This window comes from Papio anubis, chromosome 1 (assembly GCF_008728515.1).
Source record: "Papio anubis isolate 15944 chromosome 1, Panubis1.0, whole genome shotgun sequence".
NCBI lineage: Eukaryota > Metazoa > Chordata > Mammalia > Primates > Cercopithecidae > Papio > Papio anubis.
The window spans coordinates 122,533,536-122,555,064 of NC_044976.1; the positions used below are offsets into that span (position 1 = coordinate 122,533,536).

The following is a 21,529-nucleotide window of genomic DNA, read 5'->3' on the forward strand; positions in this document are numbered from 1 at the left end:
CCTGTAATTCCACCTACTTGGGAGACTGAGGTAGGAGAATCACTTGAACCAGGGAGGCAGAGGTTGCAGTCAGCTGAGATTGCACCACTGCACTCCAGCCCGGGCGACAGTGTGAGCCTCCGTCTCGAACAAAAAAAAAAAAAAAAAAAAGGAAACCCAGTTTGGCTGAATGGGCAGGGTGGATTGGAGTGGGCAAAACAAAGTAGACAGATGAATTAGGAGTATTTTAATAAAATTCCTTTCTGCTTAAATAAGCCTGAGCAAATTTTGTTGTTTGAAACCAAGGACCCTGGAAGATCGGCCTGTTCACATGTTCAGTGAGGTAGGGTGGGGAAGATGAGTGTCACTTTGATGTTGAGTGTGAGAGGCCTGTGGAACATCCACATGGGGTTGTTTCTTTAGTGATGATAACTGAATGGGGTGAGGGTGATGGTAATGAGATTCCCCAGGGATAGAGTTAATGTGGGTAGAGAAGAGGGCATAAGCGATAGAAAGATTGACATTTAAGGAGGATGAGATGCTAACAAGGGAGAGTAAGAGTAAGCCCCAGAGGCAGGAGGAAAATGCAACCTTATGGAGCCCAAGGGAAGAGTGTTTTAAAAGACAGAATGGCCAAAAAGAGCAAACCCTGCAGAATAGTCAAATAAATTAAGGGCTAAAAATGGTGTATCAGAAGGAGATTCTGGATAGTTTGGGTGAAAGCATTTTTAAAGAAGCAGTGTAGGGATAATACAGATCAGAAATAATTGAGAAAGGTGAGAAAATGGAGGTGGCAAGTAAGCTCAATTCTTTTTTTTTTTTTTTTTTTTTTGAGACAGTCTCGCTCTGTCGCCCAGGCTGGAGTGCAGTGGCCTAATCTCGACTCACTGCAACCTCCGCCTCCTGGGTTCACACCATTCTCCTGCCTCAGCCTCCCGAGTAGCTGCAACTATAGGTACCCACCACTACGGGCCCGGCTAATTTTTTGTATTCTTTAGTAGAGACGGGGGTTTCACTGTGTTAGCCAGGATGGTCTTGATCTCCTGACCTCGTAATCCGCCCACCTCGGCCTCCCAAAGTGCTGGGATCACAGGCGTGAGCCACTGCACCCGACCGGTAAGCTCAATTCTTTCAAGAGATTTGCAGGATATGGATTTGAGAGACGGCTTTCTTTTTCTTCTTCTAATGGAAGAGACTTAAACATATATAAAACGTTAATGGGAAGGAGTAGAATGACTTGGTAGCGGGAGCAATGGAAAGAAGATAAGGAAGCAAGCAGATGATTGGTGGAGTGAAATCTTGCAGAAGGCCGGCAGGAGATGAGATCAGAGCACGGCAGGAGGGATTAACCTTAGAGCAAAATAAGGGTTTCTAGTTCTTTTTAATAGAAGAAAAGCAGGAAAGGACGAGTGTAGGTTATATATTGTTATTTAATCCTTACACAGCTCTCCGAGGGTGGATATTGTTTCCCCCAATTTGCGCGTGATGTAGTGGAGGCCCAGAAAAGTGAGGTAACTTGCCCAAAGTCACACAGGAGAACCTAGGTGTGACCCCAAGATTAATGCTTGCTTTGAGCCCAAAGTGTAATGCTCACTTACCTGCAATATTTTAAAAGCTCGAGTTCCCTATAGGGAGTGCCCTGAAAATGACTGGAATTTAGTTAGGTCCTTGTTTTATGACTTGGTAAACTAGAACGCAAAGAGATTTTACTGGAGCAAACATGCAGTGCCATTTGGTAGAGATCTAGCGAAAGAAGCTGCCCTCAATTAATGTTTGACTAACTCAGTACCAAAGGTCTGACTTTTCTTCCTGAGTACGCCTGCTAAAATAAATACGCTTGTCTGCCTCTGTGTGCTACTGAGATGCGCCAACATGGACATCTTATATAATTATCTTCTTAGCCTTTCCAAGCAATCCTGCTATACAGATACTCTTGCATCTGTGTTACAAATGAAACAGGCTCAAGGAGGTCAAGTGACTTGCCCAGGCCGCAGGGTACGTGGTGAAGCAAGAATTTAAACTCAAATATTTCTGACTCCAAAGCATTTGTTCTTTCAACAAAGCATTGCTTCAGGTAGCTTGGGGATAGGAAAGGATCTGCTGGTTGGAGCATTAATTATGAGGCTTTGTAATATCCTCTGGCAGATAACTTGCCTCCCAGGATTATGTCTTTCTTCTTTCAACTTCCTGAACTTAGAAACAGTTACAGGACTAATCTAGTCAATATTTATATAGTGCCAACTATATGCCAAACATTATTCTAGGTGCTCTAGGATAGTAACTGAATCCTAATTATATTATTATCTCCATTTTACAGAGGATAAAATTGAGGCACAGAGAGGTTGAGTAATTTGCTCAAGATCACACAGCTTGTAAATATCAAAGTCAGAATTTGAACCCAGAAATCTGGCTTCTGACCTGAGTCTATGCTCTTAAACAATTATGCTATTGCCCCTCAGTCAGGGACAATTAGTCTCTGGTGAAGAGAATGCCTAGACTTGATTCTCAATTCTGATTTTCTAACTTCTTCCCCATGGACTAAACAGTTGTTTGGCTAAAGGCATAGACTTTAATTTCAGACTTGGATATGAACCACACTTCACCACTTAAAAAGTTGTGTGGCCTTCGACAAATTACTTCTCTACAGCTCAGTTTCTTAATCTGTAATGTGGGGCCAATAAGAATATTCAACTCAAAGAGTCACTGTGAGGATCAAATGAGATAAAGCATGTTAAGAGCTCAGCAGAATGTGTGGTCCATAGATAAGCCTGGGCTTAAGGGACCCTGGAGATGACGTTTTCATCTATCTCATTCTTCCATTCCTGTTTTACTACTCTCATCCGAACTTTAGCTTCTCTTACCATGGATTACTACCATATGCACTTAAAACCTTTAAAAATCACATTAATATATAATTATTAAAACAATGCTTGTTTACTAAACATAGAAAAGTTCTTAAAAATATTTTGAAAGCTATGAATTATGTTAAACATTATAACTTTATTAAATTTGTTTTTTGTATTTTTTGAGACAGGGTCTTGCTCTGTCACTTAGGCTGAAGTGCAGTGGTGCCATCATAGTTCACTGCAGCCTTGAACTCCTCAGCTCAAGTAACTCCCCAGGCCAGATGAACTCCCCAGGCCAGACGCCTTGTCCTCCCAGCACTGCCCTGCCCATAGTGGATCTTCCTCTCTGTTCTTTCCCACCTGAATCCTTCTTTCACACAACCCCCTAACCTGCAGAGCTAACACCAACATTTACCACTGATATTCTTTTAACTCACATATATTGTTAAGTATTGTTGCTTTGAAATGAAGTCTTATTCCACGAGACTGTAAACTTTGTATGTCAGTGACCACATTTCCTATATAATTTGCTACTTTCTATGGTGCTTTAAATCATATCATTGAAGGGAAATTTTAATTTGTAAGTTTGTAATATGACCAAGACACAAATGTCTCTGTGGACTGACTCACGGTGGCGTCCCATCCCAGAGTGGGGCAGGACAAAGCAGAGTCCTCCCTGCACAGAGCAAAGCTGAATCACCCTCACCTCCTTCTAGAAAAACAGGCTTGAGGCTAAGTGCTTCTAATGCTCATCAGGGCCTTAATGGCAATGCCCAGAAGAGATTGAAGGGAGTAGCCTGAGCTTTTGCAGGAAGAGCCGGCAATGCAGGGGCTGCTTGTTGATTAGCTGCTTTGGGTAACATGGCAAATATGATTTTTACACTGAGCAGGTCAAGTTCTGTGTCCAGAGAGCTAACTGAAATTATTTTCCCCCTTATTGAAAGGACAACGTAACGATGCTAAAGAAAACATTGATAACATGACTATTTCCATGCTATGAAATTTATTTTCATTTTATATAACCCCTTTCAGACTTTGCCCACTTTCATGCATTTATTTTTATTTTTTCTTTGAGATGGAGTCTTGCTCTGTTGTCCATGCTGGAGTGCAGTGGCATGATCTCAGCTCACTGCAACCTATACCTCCTGGGTTTAAGTGATTCTCCTGCCTCAGCCTCCCAAGTAGCTGGGATTACAGGTTTGCACCACCACTCCGGGCTAATTCCCACTTTTTAAAAAAATGTAAATTTGTAATATGCATTTAAAAAAACATACAATAGCTGCCGTTAGAGTGAACATAGCATTTTTCAGATGAGTTGGAATCTCAGTGGAAAACTGGATGAACTAATGTTGTATCAGATGCCTTTCTCACCTAGATGCTGTGGCCCTATCATCTTGATTTTTCTTCCCTTTCAATTTTGGCATGACTTGCCAGAGGTCAAATTTTTTTCCTCTGTACTTAGAGCTTCTCAGAAAGATAAAAGTGAATCCCCACCCTGCTTTATCTTTTGTAGGCAGAATGTGATTGGAATGTGAGCAATGGAGAAAAGTGGGTTGAACATTCACAAGAACATACTGTCTGATTGTCTCCTTTTAGACAAGGGCATCTCTTTTTCCCAAAGGAGTAGTAATAACCCAAACCTAGGACCTGTAGAGATTTTTATTGAGCAACCTCGCCCACAACATATCCTTTATTCTTTCCATTTATCATTCCTTTAACACCTCCTACCTGTCCTATCTCACCTACACACACTTTCTGCAGTGAACACACGCCACTTTAGACTTGCTGGATTCTATGTGGCCTCCTGAGTTTTCTGCGTCCTGGACATTCCTTTGCTCCATCATTACTATGTCAAGGGATGCAGCAGAGAAGAGTGGTTAAAATCTTAGACCACCTGTGTTCAAATCCTGCCTCCACCTTGATCAAATCACCTGTAAAGTGGGAACAGTAATAGTACCGACTTCATAGTTGTTGGAAGGAACAAACGAGTTAATACTTGTAAAGCACTAGAACAGAGCCTGCAATGTAGTAAGAACTCAGTGTTGGTATCCAAATTTAAATTTCTTCCAATCTTCAAAGACCAGATAACATCTTATCTCTTACACAAAATCTTCTCTGACTAGCCTCATCTAACCCATGAAATCTCTTACTCTTCTGAAAGAATAACACAGTTGATAGTTAATTTACTCAAATAGCACCTTGAGACAACTGCAGAATACAGGCTGCTCTGCCTATAGAGTTGCCGGTCTTTATTCCTTTCCTTGCTTTTCACTTTACTCTAAAAAAGAAAAAAGAAGAAGAAGGAAAGGAAAGAAAGGGAAGGAAGGAAGGAGACTATCTTGATATTTGGGTTTAAATCTTAAAACAGTAAGTGCTGTGGGACTTTGAGGGAGTTACTTAAGTCTCAGTTTTGTCATCTGTAAAATGGGTATTATAATACCTTAACAGGGTTATTGTGAGGTCCAAGTAAGATAAATGCTTAAAAAGTATCTCATACAGGTCCTGACTCATAGTAGACCCTCAATAAATATACATGCTCTTTCAAAGTATATTATTTAAAATTTTATGGATTGTGAAAGTGCAAGTGCATGTAGGTGGGCTAGGAAAGAACTGCATAGAAAATTAAGATAATATAGCACTGTATATAAAGAAAATTATAATAGTCTCATAAACATCTTTCTGGAGCAACAATTTCCCCAGCCAGTAACTCCTACTCTGGAAACTAAACACAGCTGGCTGTATTCCCTTTAGTTTCTCTCTCTCTCTCTCTCGCTCGCTTGCTCTCGCTCTCGTTCTCTCTTTCTCTCTGTGTGTGTGTGTGTGTGTGTGTGCAGGCATGCACTCAAGCAGACACGCATATTTAGAAAAGAAAGGAATTCTATTATATACCAATTTTGCAGTCTGCTTTACTTTACATAGACATTTCCCCATCTCATTTAATATTTTTCAAAGTGAGGGTTTTGATGGGCCATATAGCATCCCATGTACATCTAAACAATCTAAACATAACTTATTTAACCATGGTCTCATTGTTGGACACTGAGGTTTTCTTTAGGTTTTAGCTATTCTAAATAATGCTGCATCAAATAGCTTTGTATACGAATATCATAAGTATCTTTGATTATTTTGCTAAGAGAAATTCTTAGGAATAGAAATACTGGGTCAAAGAAAACACATTAAAGGATTCAGGTACATATTGCCAACTTTTGCCTTTCTGAAAGGTTGTATAAATTACATACCTATCAACAGTGACCACAGGTGCCCATCATGTCTCCCTTGCCAATGCTCTGTTGTGTTGTTAGTTAACTTTTTGTCTGCTTTATCTATTATCTTTCAATTTAGAGTGTAATCTTCTTGAGCAGGCACTGTGGTCATCTGCTTCTTCGTACCTGCCTTTATACAGAACATTGCTTGGTGCCATTCACATAGTAGCCCTTGTTAATATTTGCCAAGTGAATGAATTTCTACTCACAACTATCCCTGTGGAGTTAAGAGCTGGAGAAGACTTGAACAATCACTTTCAAATTGGTCAAATTTGAAAGAGAGAGGTTTGTAGAGTTGTCCTTGGTCTCCTAGTGAGATGGGTTAGGTAGAAAACTATTAAACCACAGGTAGTTGGCCGCTGTTCAGGGGACTTGGACAAGGGAGTGGGTCCGAGAGAGAAAAAGGATGTTTTTCAGGGTCAGCTCTGCAGCGGGTTTGAAACTGACTTTCTGCACTGCTGTTCATTCTTTTTTCATAACAGGGTGTGGGGAGGGGCGGGATCTACTTTTTACAACTCAGCCATGTAGCAGAATGAGTGGAATTTTCCAGATGGTTCCTCTCGATGACTGTTGGCATAATGGCAGTTTTTCCCCCTGGGAGCCATTGGGCTGCAACCCCTGAAGCCTAGATAGCAGTTTCAGCAGGTCAGATTGTGGGATCCGTGTGTTTTTGTTGGCACAAAGAGCCATGTGGGATTTCAAGCCATAAATACCATTTTTATTTTCCTCATACAGCTCCCTACTAAATGCTTTGAGCAATGAGGCCAAAGCGAGGAAGGTGTCATAACCCTTCCCCTAAACACACATACACATCTGTCCCAAATACAGTGACTCAGATCATTCCCTGGCACTGGGCGCCTTTCTGAATGAGAGTCTGGGGTAATCTGCTGGGAATAACACATTGCTTCAGAATTGTTGTGAATCTACATACCCACTGTGAAGAGGAGTTGATGCTTCCTTTCTCCTACACTGAGAGCCTCCCTCCTCCTGGGATAGTTGTGTTTTTGTTTTCAGGTAAAAGAGGCTTAGAGCGTGAAAGTTTGCTACAGATTTCAGGACATGTGAACACATAATAATATCTCCCTCTTATAATTTTCCCTGTTCATTTGTGAGTTGACCACTAATCTTCCTAATACCCAGTAAACACAGTTGCCCAGGAGGCAGGTAAGCCAAAGGGGTGAATCTGGACTGACACAAATTCTCATGGATGTGAGATTGCCTTACTGTGGTGGGCCAGGTTGTTGTTTTCTTGTCTCTGTATCTATTACAGATGTTATCTTCCAGATCCTCCTTTCCTTAGAGCCACAACTTCTTTAACTTCCAGGTTGGAAGACTTCACGTAGAATTGGAATTGTCACTGTGGTAGAATCAGTCGCTGGTGTGCAAAGGTTGGAAAATGTTAGAACTTTATTTCCCTGAGTCCCTTGCGGTTAGGAATTTGTTGTGGTTGAGGCATCTGCACCTGGTTGAGACTTGGATATGAGAGCCCAGCCATATGTGGAAAGAGGGAGGGTGATGAGATGTGCGTTTGCTTGTGCAGACTGTGCCATGGTTGTGTGGTTCTGGAGCAGCCAGCTATGGCGATGGCTCCTCATTCAGCAGGCAGCTTCCTGAGCCAGCAGCTCCTTGGCGGCCCAGTTCTGTAGCATGGGTTTGGAAGTCATTCCTGGAGTCAATCCAGAGTCACTTCCTTTAACTTATCAACTCCCCTCCTTCATTAATACTCTTGTAATAAACCCCTTTGTAAACTTGCTGATACAATGCTTCAGCTGCAAAGCTATCATTTGTTTTACATTGTTTTGTTGACGGAGATAAAATCGTTGGAATGTTTTCCTTGACTTTGATTTTACTATGGATTTCTTTCTACCAAGCTAGTTTTGAACTATCCTGTTCTCTTTGCATGCTTTTCCTTGTGACTATCAATAACTTTATATTGCACTTTTTCCCAGAGTGAGATGGAAGTTTTTCCCAGAGTTATATTGACGTGTCCAATCATAAAAGTAAATATTCCAGGCCTGGTGCAGTGGCTCACGCCTGTAATCTCAGCACTTTGGGAGGCCGAGGCGGGTGGATCACAAGGTCAGGAGATCGAGACCATCCTGGCTAACACGGTGAAACCCCGTCTCTACTAAAAATACAAAAAATTAGCTGGGCATGGTGGTGGGCGCCTGTATTTCCAGCTACTCGGGAGGCTGAGGCAGGAGAATGGCGTGAACCCGGGAAGGCGGAGTTTGCACTGAGCCGAGATCACGCCACTGCACTCCAGCCTGGGAAACAGAGAGCAGGACTCCGTCTCCAAAAAAAAAAAAAACAACAACAAAAAAAACCCAGTAAATATTCCATCTTCTCTGACCTATTTAATTTACTTGGAACAATGCTATGTGCCAATTCATGGAAGTCATGTATCACTTCTCCATAAAAGCATAGAGTACTGTGTTATTCATAAGCATATAGCATGTGATGCACATATACCCTTGTGCCTAACAGGCACAAAAAAAGGACTAGGAGAAACATTTTGCATTGTCTGTCAAGACATCAGTACTGACACTTCATTTTCAAAACAAGTGCACTGCCCCGTATATAAGTCATGCCTACCGTATTTCCTGACATCTGAGAGTTGACTTAATAGATGCTAATGGGATGTTATTACCAAGGTGTCAAGCTACACCCTCTCCTCGATTGGTTCTCCTAGTTCTGCCTTAGGTTTGCTGACACTTTGCTATGAAAAATGGATTCAGACATTGCAGGCATGCAAAGTCCTGGCTAGAAAAGCACTGATTTAACTGGGCAAAACTGTGCCCAGTAATTATAAACTTAGAACATATTCCTGTAGAGCCTTCTCCCAATCCTTCAAATAGACACAGCTACAAGGGCAGAACAATTAGAGAAGTCAGACTCCAAGCCTGAATGAAGAGTGTTTTCTCATTTTGCCAGTTCTGTGAGAAGAGCTCTGCCGTGTGCTGGCAAGCTGCCTCTTGGGGAACAAGCATTTCTGAGGGAGCAACAAACATTCTGTCTCAAATTCGGAACTAAAAAAGAACTTTATTTATTGAGGGCAAGGGGATGCAAACAATACAAAAATCAAAAGCTTATCTGGTATTTAACTTTCCTTTCTCAGCTTGTCAAATGGGAGTTAGATTTTATTTTTACATTTGCTAAGGGTCCTGATCTGCTCATGAAATCCTTCTATGGGGGAAGCTGTGGGGCAGATTCCTCAAGCGACCCTTTGGGACAACTCTTATCAGGGAGGAGGGAATTGCTCGTTTCTGCCTACTTCTTTCCCTTCTGCTTCATGTGTACTACAAAATAGTCATTGCATGCAATGGTGAGGCCCGCAATTAGGGAAAAGAAGCTCTGGAAGCCCACTTTGCCATCTCTGCACTGGTCCAGGTCCTTCATTATTTTGTCCACGGCCAGAGGGTCTTTTTGATTCTGAAAAACAAAGAACAAAGGCAAGAAATATCGAAGGTTGCAATGATGAGCTTATTTGATTTGTACTGCTGAGAACTGTGTACATACCTCCCAATTACTTGAGCTCTTGTTTTAGGTCATAAGCAACCTTTGGAGGTCATCTAAATGTATTTTTCTTTTTTTGCCTTGAGGGAGCATTTCAGAAATTTCATAGTTAGATTCTGCCTAAGAACCACCCTAAGTTCCTCATTTTGTGGTTTAAACTTACATTCTCTTATTAAAATTTTATTCCCAATAGCATGGTCAAATCCCTTGCAAAGGAAACTCCTTATGAAAAGATATTTTGGATTTAGGGAGTAAGTTTTCGATCACTGTCCTGTGGATTTTAAAGAAGTGCTAATGATGCCATGGATTGTTTTAGGTTTGGAGAAGACAGCTCTCATTCTTCTTGGCACAGCTGAGGCCAAGCTAGTGTGGCTTCATATTGTATTAGCCACGTCACGCTGAGTGAACCACTTAGTGGGCCTTTGTGTATCAACGATGAATTGAGGAGGTTGGACTATAATGTTTCTAGAATCCTTCCATTCTTTGAATTGGTAAGTCTATGCCATCCTATACTCTTCACCGGACGTTGTACATCGGACCAGTTTCAAAAGGAGTATGTGTGATGGAGTCTTAAACTCCCCATGGCTCTCAGTGCCTAGTAAGAATGTGTGGGACAGAGATGGGAACGCAAGATCCCCTTTGATTTTATCTGGCTTCCATGGTGATTGGCTTTTGGCTTCATCACTCGTTTTTGTAGTGATGCTGGTCAGAAGTGGTAAGCTGTGGTTTTTCCTGTAGGGTCCATGCCATCAACCAGAGAGAGAAATATGGCCTGTTTAGGTTGTTAAAGGGCTCAGGTAAAGTATTTATGAATTCTGATGACTATATTCATGAGTGAGAGAAATGATACACAGTGTTTCAAGAGTGCACTAGGTGTTTCTAAATAGCACTCGGAAATTCCTAAAAGTATAGCAGCAGCATTTCCCACATAAGCACTGCAAACTCCTACTCTAGCTAAACCTGCTCTATGCAGCTCTTGGTGGGTTTCGGCTAATTCTGGCTTCACCCTCAGCTTCCTGGCTGTGGTCAGAATGAGTGCAATCTGGATGACATAAGGGGTCTACTTTAGAAACAAAACGCTCTGTTAATGCAGTGAGTGTAGGTGTTTCCGGAATTATGACTCTGTGCCTGGAATAAATCACCCTGCCATGTTTAGTGCTCCACACTACATATACCCTTTATGTGTCTCATGCCACAAAACCTTTAGGAAGAAAGGGTCTGTGTCTTATGTGATACTCACTCGGGCTTCTAACAACACTCTTAACAAGTGTTTAGCATACTGAGAATGCCTTTGTCCATAGGACGGGCAGGCTTACAATGAGCACATTTTGTCCTTGCGTCTTAAATGCTTGTCTTGACTGATCATAGAAAGTGAAAGTGACCTTGCAGATAATTATGTCCAGCCTTCTCCAATTTTACAGGGGAGAAACTGAAGACTAGAGAGCTGAAGCAACCTGCCCGTTGTTAGTTAAGGCAGAGCCAGATCTTCTAACTCCTGGTCTGGGGCTACATCACAGGACTCTACAAAAGCAGAGGACCTGCATATTCCAGCTCATTCTGGGATAGCATTAGGTAATAACTCTCTGAGAGAGTAGTTAGGCTATTTATATCTGCTTATTTAACTGATATTGATGCTATGTGAATTACAGTATACTAAAAAGCCTCGTGTTTATTGATTACAGGAGTCAGGGGCTTGACTAATGTGCTATTTACGAGGCAGATGACAAGAGGCAGGACCCAACCTTTTACCGTATCTCCTCTCACCCTTTAGAAGTTAATGCATTACTCAACACCAAGCACATAAACAATCCTTTCAGGTGACTACAATTTTGGTAGGGAAAGAAGGGCTTGCATTTCAGCCTACTATTTTGTCATGCAGTGTTTCACCTTCAGTTGAATTCAACAGCCATCTCTCAAGAACCTGGAACATAAAAGGACAACTGTGCCTTGTGGCCCCATGTCCTGAGTCATGTATCTGAGCTAATGGCAGAGTCCTCTTCTCGGTCTTCATGCATCTCTCAGTCTGTCAAAGGTGAGACATAAACTCAAACTGCTCCTGTGCTGTCAGAGCATTATTACGTGAAAAGCAGTTATTTCTGGAGTGATATGTGCCTCTTATTCAGTAGATGACTGACACTGCTCCTTTCAGTATTAGAAAAAGAAAAAACAATCCCTTTATCTGAAGAGATTTAAGAAGTGAGATGCAAGTTGCTCAAAATGGAATGTGACCAGGATGTGGCATCTCCACCACCAGGTTTTTGGACCTGAAGATAGCCATTTTCTGGTTGACTACTCTTTTGTGAAAAGCTTTCTTTCTCCCAACTCTGTCCCCAACATCATCGCAACAGACACAGATAACCAGATGGGATTTTCCAACAAACAGCTCACATCGTAGTTATTTGTATGTAGTCTTATTTCACCTGCAGACTGTAAGCTCCTTGAAGGTTGGCGCTGTGTCTTCATTACTTTCTATTTCCTCAACAGTATCTTACAAATAGCAGGTACTCAATATTATTTAATAAATGAATGAATGACCTCATTCATTCATTCCTTCCTTCAGGTGACTACATTCATTCTTTCACTAGTGGTGACCTCCACAGGGAAGGGAAGGAAACAAGAAGGAAAAGGAACCAAGGCCTAGAAGCACTGACTTTTATGTCTGGTTCTTTGTAAGCCTTTCAACACTTACTTCCAAAAATCCAGGGAACTCCTTTTCCATGAGTACTCTCAGGTCCTCCTTTGTTAAGTAGCCTTTATCCCCCGCGAATTTGTGAAATGTAAACATCATGGTTTCCATGGCATGCTCCATTTGAGACGGCATTTTGGTGTGGTCTGTTGAAGCCTATTAAAGGATGTAAAGAAACAGGGTCTACATTAACTTCTTTTGGCAGACTTTATGAATGAATTTATTTTTTTTTAAATTGAAAGATAATATTGTATGTATTTAACGTGTACAACATGATGTTTTGAGGTATATATACATTGTGGGATGACTGAATCTAGCTAATTAACATATGCATTACCTCACATAGTTAGCACTTTTGTGGTGAGAACACTTAGCCACTCTTAACTATTTGTCAAGAATACAATACATTGTTATTAACTACAGTCACATTGTTGTACAGTAGATCTCTTAAACTTATTCCTCCTAACTGAAATTTTGTATCTTTTGACTAACATTGCCTCAACATCACTCCAGTGCAATCACCCCAGCCCACTCTATTCTTCAGTTCTATGAAATTCAGTGTTTAAGATTCCACATGAGTGAGATCATCTGGTAATTGTCTTTCTGTGCTTGGCTTATTTCACTAAGCATAATGTCCTCCAGGTTCATCTAGGTGGGTTTACATTAACTTTTAAGCCATATGTATTGCCAACCTTTTTAGGATAATTGGAATGATGGAGATGAGATCATTCATCTGATCCTCTCCAGCTTTAAAATTCAGTGAATGAATCTAAGAGCCAGACCACCCCAGTCTGGGTCTCTTGTTGGTAGAAATAGACACCTCAGGTACTGGTGCTGTAAATAAAGGGGTTTATCTAACTCCAGCTAATTTGCATAAATAACCTAATAAAGAACAGAAACTCTAATCATTTAGAAAAGCAAGATCAGTGTTCCTCTTTTTTTTTTTTTTGAGATGGAGTTTCGCTCTTGTTGCCCAGGCTGGAGTGCAGTGATCTCGGCTCACTGCAACCTCCGCCTCCCAGGTTCAAGTGATTCTTCTGCCTCAGCCTCCCGGGTAGCTGGGATTACAGGCGCCCACCACTACGCCTGGCTAATTTTTTGTATTTTTAGTAGAGATGGGGTTTTGCCATGTTGGGCAGGCTGGTCTCAAACTCTGACCTCAGGTGATCTGCCCACCTCGGCCTCCCAAAGTGCTGGGATTACAGGCGTGAGCCATTGCGCCCAGCCCAGTGTTCCTCTTTTTACTGACAAAGCACCTACTGAAAGAACAGATAGTTCATAATTTCTCTTGGCACTAGTAAATGGGATTCTTAGATATGGCTGATACTAACAATACACACAGTCAAGCCTGGTGAATATGAAAACTTCAACCTTCTAAGCTTAACGTGGTAACTTGGTTCAGTCTGATTCTAGGGTTTAGAAATCTGCTTACAAATGAATTTATCTGCTGGGTATATATGTATTCTTTACTAAAGTTCTGAACTTGTTATTCATTGCAATAAAGACAGCTGCATCTCTGGCAGTAAAATGCAGTTGATCTACCCAAATAAAAAAACTACTCAAAGTCCATTGTCTCGTTCACTTGAGAAGCAACAAGTAATACTATAACCTAACTCATTTGAGGGTCTTCTATGTTTTTAGTGACACTAGACAGATGCGCTGCTCTCACAGTCTGGGGTACACTGGGAGAGCAAGAGCTTTCATCATGAAGCATTTATAAGAAAGGAAAGGAAACATGTCAGATCATTACATTCAGGTATAATGAACTAGGGGTATATGTCTCATCAAGACCCAGTATGTGGTACTTAATAGAACCTCAGTGAATTTTGGCTTAATTGGAAGGAATCATTTGGCCAGAACAGATAAGCTTTGGCTAATATCATCTAAAATCACTACTGGATAGGAAACAGGTGAACACAAATGGAGACTGTAATATAGCACTAAAAAATAAAAATAAATAAATCACAAGAATACGCTTTGAGTTTAGATTGAAGGGCTGGCAAATTCCTCTGCTGAAGAACTCTAACAGGAACCTGAGACATAATTTGGTCTGGTTCCGGTCTCTGAGAGATGCCTATTCAACACTGATTCTCAAATGCTTTCTTTTACAGAGGAGAAGGTGGAGTTGGTAAACATGAGGATTGAGCAATTAACACTTAAGAATTGTAAATTCTACCCATTAATCTCCAGAAAAGTATGGGAACCAGCAGGCCAAAGAATGCTATAAATCAAAATCTGGCATGAGTCATCTGAAAGGCAGTTAGTTATCTTGGAGAGAGCTGCAAATGAATGCTTCAGGGTCTGCTGTGAGATGAATTCCAGGGGAACCACACCCTTTTCCTTCTCTTCTGACACAGCTCAGATCTGGCTCATCCCCCATCCCTCATATGGGCTTCAGATGGCAGTGGGCTTACAGAGAGTCTGCCTTGCCTAGATTGGTACTCCAAGTCCAGCAATTTAAGAGAACTGAACTGGGCGAGTCACCTCTGGGAGAAGGACATGGGATCTCACCCCAGTTCTTAAATAACTCAGGAAAGGAGTCAGACACCACAGAGGTTTAAAAATAACTGTGCTCAAGTTCAGAGCAGCAGAGCACTTCAGGATCAATTCCCAAAGATCCCAGAAATTGGAACTGGGTGGGGTACCTAGTTTACCTTTTTCAGATGACAGGGCAGAAGGAAAGTGCAGAATTAAGAAAGGGAATGCAGCAGGGTAAGGACCTCTAAATTTTAAAAAGGCGAATTTAGGAGCTCCTAAGAAATACAAGTTGTCAGTCGAGGAAATCCTGGCCACCCTTGAGTATCTTCTTCAAGAGAGCAAGTGAGTGCTCAGGTCTGAAGTCACTCAGTCCCATGTCTCTCTTGCCCACAGCCATTACGAAGTGATGGAGCTTCCCTCTCTGAAGTTACATCCTTCTCCCACTGGGTCCTCCCCTCCCCTCCTCCCCCAGCGGTTTTATTCAGTGGATGGATTATGAATACTGCAGCCAGCTGACTCCCTATGTGTCCAGTAGACCTTCTGCAATAAGGATGCAGAGCAGGGGCTAGCCAGGAGGTGAAAATAGCATTGAAAACTAGGGGGGAAGCCTTTGTCTCCTCAGTAACCAGTGCCCCAAAGGGCACTGACCAGGGCCACAGCAAGGAACTCTGTTTTGAAGGAGCTGCACATTGGCTTTAAAATAAGACAAAGGAAAGGGGGAAATGTTGTGATTAAAACTGTTCTCTTGGCTAGAGGATGAATCATGACTGCAGCCAACAGTTACCCGATTGAGTCAGCCCTGCCTGGCCCTCCGTTCTTGGGTAGGGCTTGCCTGGGCAGGGCTGTCTGCAACACTGACTGTTAGCCGCTAAAACTGAAGCTCTTCAGGGACTTCAATCTGGCATTTCCACCCTCACCTAGCCACCCTGCAAGCTCTATTCCTGGGCAGATGTGGGCTTCCTGCATCCTGGTTAGACACACTTTGACAGGAGGGCTCGGGGCTGGGGCTGAGAGGCAGCAGTGTCCTTTCTATTCCCAATAACTTACTCTTGTACCTGAAACATTCAATTCCATTTAATTGTTTACTCGTCTGACTGAGATTTAAGCTTCTCTTGATCAAGAACTACAAATTATTCTGCTTTTATTCATGGAGCACTATATAACTGTTATGTGCATAAATGAACCACACGATCCCTTGGGCAGTAGCTGAGGTACAGGTGTCATTACCCAGGACTAGGCTGAAAGCCTTGTAGCTCAGAGCTCAGGAGGACAATGTGAGAGCTGGGAAGGGCCAGGAAAGGGGCCCCAAAAGTGTTCAACTATGAACGGAACAGCAGAGTACACAGGAGTGCACATTCCATATGCAAAAGGAAAAATACGTGTCCTGCTAAACAGGTCTAGTCAGAATGACATGACTGTGCTCCTTCTCTTCTAACACTTGCTGTTTTCTCATGTTTCATTCATCCTGTCTTCTACTTTATGCTTTTCTAGTGCTGCTGTCTCACTGCTGAGCTCCACAGGATATAACAGCCTTGCTGTCCACTCACCTTTTATTGAATTATTTTATTCTGATGCCTATACATGCCCTCTACACGTTTGCCTGAGCAACAGGTCTTAAGAAGGGAGGCTGAGACATCTTTCTCTGCATAGTTTTCTCTACAGAAAACAATTCTGGACTCCACAAATGTAGTTACCATAGGAGGAATTCAATTTTCCATTTTTGGTTCTCCTACCCTGAGCACCTACTTTGAATGTCCCAGACATGGTGTTAGGCATGAGGGTGTTCACACACACATGCACCCACGCACACACACAAAGCTCTCCATGGTGCTTGCCTTTGAGGCGTTCACCAGCTAACGGAATATTATTAAAGCATTTGGCCTGAATTCTAGTTATTTGTGTTTCTGTTTCTTTCCTCACTAGGTTGCAGGTTTTCTGAGCAGGGTCCCAGTAGCCAGTGCCCCAGCCCTCATAGAGCCTGCTCAATGAATTGTTAAGAAATTGATAATAATGTATTTTGGTTTTCCTGGGAGTAGCAGGGAAGCAGGAGTCCTCCTCAGAAAAGTATCTGCTCCTGAACAATCTCAAATGTTTGCTTTGGACCTGTGCCCAGATCCTGGCTGCAGTTTCAAAGAGGACACTTCTGAAGAGTGAGTCGGACTCACTCTTTGCTCCTCTGTATCTTGTCCATACCCTAGTTTTCTTACAGCCCACCCAGAAAATAAACGGCAGAGCATCAGTAAAAACAAACATCTGTTATTTAAAATGTTTGAGGTTTCCTTCCTTTCGCTTTGGAAATTTTGGATTTTTAAAAATTGAACCCAGAAGGCATTCCTGAATTTGATCTCTAAAGGAAATTCAGAAAAAATGAGTTGAAGCAATGGATCTGGATCCAGTCTGTCTCTCTCACCTCTCACCAAATAAAACTTGCCCACTAAAGAACTGGGCAGCAAAGGAAAGTTTCAGATGCAATTCAATAGGAAGAAAGATCTTGGAAGAAACCTCCTCCAATCTAACCGAGTACATCAATTTTTCCTTAAAGAATGCTCAGGCATCATCTTGATCAGCCAACATAGCTATTGTCACAACTGCTGTTAAATCCTTTGGTAGGATGGGTGGTACATATTTAGTAAAGGGATAGAAAGTGCTGAAAATTGTTTAAAAGAAGTAAATTCTCTTTTTGCTTTTGATGTGAGATTCCTAAATTTGTTGAGTCCCCAGAAAAATGAGAAACTTAAGATGTTAAAATTTTAGTCCAGCTTTCTCAGCACTTTGAGTGCTAATTTATACATTATAACCCTGAAAGAATTCCATTGTTTCTCTCAACTTTACGCTTTAAAAGACTGGACTGTGTCCAAGGGTATACCAAGTGGGTTGTGCTCTACAAAAGTCACATTTTTTGAACTGTCAGTAGAAAGCAGGGAGGCACACAGTCTCAGCTCCACCCAGCTCAGGCCTGACCTCACTGGAGTGGCTGCTTAGGAGGCTGGCCAGAGGCCAGCACACTAGAGGAAAGGGGCCTATCTGATATGCCTGAGAAAAGCTAGGAAGAGCATCACCTAGAAAGCAGGGTGAGACCCAAAAATTGCTTCATGCCCAGTAGACCAAAAAACTGGAAGAACCGATATAAGAAACTCCAAATAGTGGATCAAGGGCCACAGTGAAGAAACTACCCTCTGGCTGTGAAGGAACAAATACATCATTTGCAAGGGATGATTAAACAGAAACTGGATAGGAATCTGTGGGGGCAGGGTAAGAAACTTCCAATAAGTTATATGAACTCATTCCCACTCCAGTCCCTGGCATTATCTTTTGCAATTTGCTGCAACATGTTGGAGGCAAAGATCACTGACTGGGTGTTTCCATGAGCCTGGCCTCACCTAAAACACACAACATAAAACTTCACTCCTGGAGACTGAAACTCAAGCTTCTGGGGAAAAATACCCGCAACAACAGCAAACCTCTTAACGGGAAAGGCTACCTCCCAAGTAAGGCTGAGGCAGGCTGCCAGGCGCATACTGGCCGATAACGAAAAGCGGTCTCGCCAAGGCCCTACAGATCTAATTATCTGCCCTCACCCGCAATTCAGTCAAGAAACCTCTCCTGCAGACTGGCGGCCAGTCCAGGTGTGACTCACTTCCTCTTGGAAAATGCCCTCTGAGATGGCACAGTTCTCCTTTTCCTTCAGGGAGTGTTCTGTCCAGATCATCCACCGAGAGTATCTGCAACCGGCCACACCCACATGGTCTCACAGCTGAGTCACAGGCCTCAGACCACTAGGAGAATCCTGGAGCCCTTTGTGCTAACCACGCCCTGCAGAAGCTCTCGCAGGGACAGAACCGGGTGGGGGCGGAAGGCGGGGTGGGCTTAATGCATCCCAGAATCTGGCTTAGGGCTCCCCTGTGCTGGCCTGGCTTGGAGCGCTCTGCATTCCACCCCCAGCCAACAAGGCAGAACTCCTGGTTTCACTTAGGCAGAGCTGGACCAAGGCTGGACAGCGCAGCAGTGTCCACGGCTAGGGGCAGCGCCATTCCTTCGGCCAAAGCACAGGTGGTGAACCAAGTACCAATGGCACGTCTGTCTGTCTCACTGCGCCGGGCCAAATTAATCTATGATTGGAAGATCCTTCATCAAGCCTGCTCTTCCTCCATCTCTTTCTGGTTCCACTTATTAAGATAGCAGGGGAACCCTTTCAGCAGAGAAACCACGTCACACAGGGCCCTCTCCCACACATCCCAGCCAAACTGCGTTAGGAAGAAACAAGTGGACCTCCCGCCCTCGGCAGGAAGACCCTTCCCGTCGAGCAGACAACAGGAAGCCCCAACCTGAAACGCCTGTTTGGCCGAGGGACTAAGGGGTACGGAAGGGACGCCCCCAGCTGCCTACTTGTCCTACCCGCGCCTGGTTGGGCCGTCCAGCCGGGACGACGTACGAACATGCAGACCCGGCCTGCGGGCGGAACCCACCAAGAAACACGTCAGCCAGGGCAGGGGCGTGCAGGAGGGGTTCGGCAACCCGAGAGACGAGTGGGAAAGCAGGAAAGGTGGGAGTAAAGCAAACATAAAGGGAGGAGGGAAGAGGTTCAGGGGCTCCAACACCACGGTCCCCTCCTAAAGAACAAGTGTCCCCTCCTCCAGTCCGCGTGGGTCTGGGGGTGGCCGCGCCCGGGCCGGGAAGGGGCGCTGCTGGGCTCGTCTGGGTGTGGCCTGGAGCACTAAGCAGTGGATTCCCCACCAGCCGCTCCCCACTCAGCTCCGCGGTGCCCTGGACGCCCCGCGAAGCCGGGTGCGGGGGTTTCCCCGGGCAGCAGGTCCGGGGCTGGGGACTACTCAGGAGGGGCGCGTGGGCCGCGCGGAGCTCACCTTGGCCGAGGCGCGGCGGACGCTGGGCGAGCTGGACGCGGGGCGGCGAGGCGAGCGCGGCGGGCTGTGCGCCTTCCTTAGTACGAGCGGCGGGTGGGGAGAGGGAGGTGGCGCGGGAGCGGGTGGAGCCTGGCGGGCGCTCAGCAGGGCGCTCCTCAGCCCTGTCTCCTCCCCCTCTTCCTGCCCCCTACTCCCCCAACCCCGGGCGCGCGGCCCACGCCCTGCCCTCGCTACCGGACCAGCCTAGCTGAGGCCTCGCCCGCCCCAGACAGAGCGTTCTTGTAAACTTCTCTTCAGTAGAAACGGTCCTGCTCTCGAATATTTCAGGGCATCCCCACCCTGGGCCTGCCCTTCCTCTCGGGTTTGGTTTTAGAAAGTGTAGAAATCAAAGAACCCGGCCGTCCTGCGGGTGGGGCACGCTGGCGCAGAACCAGAGGTAACCGGCTCTGTGGGCACCTACGAGTCTAGGACTTACTTGCTGGATGACCCTGCAGGGAGTTGCACGTGGAGTCCTATCAACCTCAGAGGCACTATCAGATTGGCCCTAGGAGGTCCGTCCGGGGGTCTCGGCGGCCTGCACCCGTGGCGGGGCGGCACCTCCCCAGAAGCCGGGCTCCCCGCCCCGCCGGCCGGCGAGGTGCCGCAGGGAGGGTGCGGTTTGGCTTGTCAGCACCCAGAGCGTCACAAACCCTTTGTTGAACAGGGGATTTACCCCTCTTGTGGCTTCACTTGATCAATAGTTCAGTTTCAGTGGCTAATAGTGTTAAAAACTGGCCGGGCGCGGTGGCTCACGCCTGTAATCCCAGCACTTTGGGAGGCCGAGGCGGGCGGATCACCTCAGGTCAGGAGTTCAAGACCAGCCTGGCCAACATGGTGAAACCTTGTCTCTACTGATAAAAAAATTAGCCGAGAGTGGTGGTGCGCGCCACCAGGAGACTGAGGCATGAGAATCGCTTGAACCCGTGAGACAGAGGTTGCAGTGAGCCGAGATCGCACCACTGCACTCCAGCCTGGGCGACAGAGTGAGACTCTGTCTCAAAAAAAAAAGTTAAAAACTAAGTTTCCAAGGCATTAGGCTGTGGCCCTTAAAAGTCCTTTAGAATAATTTTCTGGAATAAATTAAGAGAAAACCTAAGTGTTTCCTAGGGGATGCTTACCAACTCCTCGCCCCTCCCCCTCACTCCCTTTTATTTTAATTGTGACTTAGGGTTAAATACAAACTACTAGCAGCTGTTGGTGGAAAAGAGCCCAATGCCAAACTCTGGGGTTTTCCTTTGTTCCCACGGGAGGCCTTGGGAGGAATGAGTGATCCCAAAGGAATGAGCAGACTTGGGGAATCCTCCAAGTGCCACCTCTGACTAATCTTGGCTGTTGCCAGGAAAACCCAACTTGGATTTCAGCTATTACTTTCCCTGCGATCCTGGTGCTGACTATTCAAGGGGACAGCTCTTCCAGATCTTCCTGTATACAGTACTTCCCAGTCCCCAGGTCACAGTCACCAGTGGAGGAAATCTTGAATCCCTTTTGTTGCAGGGATTGCAGTGCGACTGGGTTTAGAATGGGAATGCATGGGTGTGCATACCCCTACTCATCTAATTTCTTCATCTGGTCCACAGACCTTAGGAGTGCTTTAGTGTGTGTGGTAGGCCTGGGAATTCAGGGATCTCTTCCTTTGAAGAGTTCCAAGTATTGGGAGTTAGATAAGCAAACAATTAAAATCCAGTGTGCTCAGTGAATGGTAGAGGATACTATGGATACTAGGAGAACACTGAGGAGGGGCTTCCAAGTCCTCTTGGAGTGGTCACAGGATAATTTCTGCAGGAAGCAACATTGGGTAGAAATTTGAAAACAACAATATCACTTATTGTAACTTTTTAATCTGTACAAAGATTTCATTCT

General features: G+C 44.3%; 2 protein-coding genes across 4 annotated transcripts in view; one reads left to right on the forward strand and one right to left on the reverse strand.

Moving 5' to 3' along the window:
• LOC101018512 (putative neuroblastoma breakpoint family member 7) overlaps positions 1 to 21,529 on the forward strand; it is an 80,428-nt gene that overhangs the window by 18,374 nt on the left and 40,525 nt on the right. The gene's annotated exons all lie outside the window — the stretch shown is intronic.
• On the reverse strand, positions 9,114 to 20,254 carry S100A10 (S100 calcium binding protein A10). Of its 3 annotated transcripts, none has more exons than XM_003892622.3 (3): positions 19,631 to 20,254; positions 12,294 to 12,446; positions 9,114 to 9,520 (listed from the first exon to the last, which is right to left on the reverse strand). In XM_003892622.3, exons 2-3 carry the CDS (start codon positions 12,423 to 12,425, stop codon positions 9,359 to 9,361), a joined length of 294 nt encoding a protein of 97 aa, XP_003892671.1. In that variant the 5' UTR covers positions 12,426 to 12,446; positions 19,631 to 20,254; the 3' UTR covers positions 9,114 to 9,358. The 3 variants fall into 3 exon arrangements, with proteins under 3 accessions (XP_003892671.1, XP_009179607.1, XP_003892673.1); XM_009181343.4 differs by having other exon boundaries at positions 9,115 to 9,520; positions 20,106 to 20,233; XM_003892624.4 differs by lacking the exon at positions 19,631 to 20,254 and adding an exon at positions 18,406 to 18,514 and having other exon boundaries at positions 9,115 to 9,520.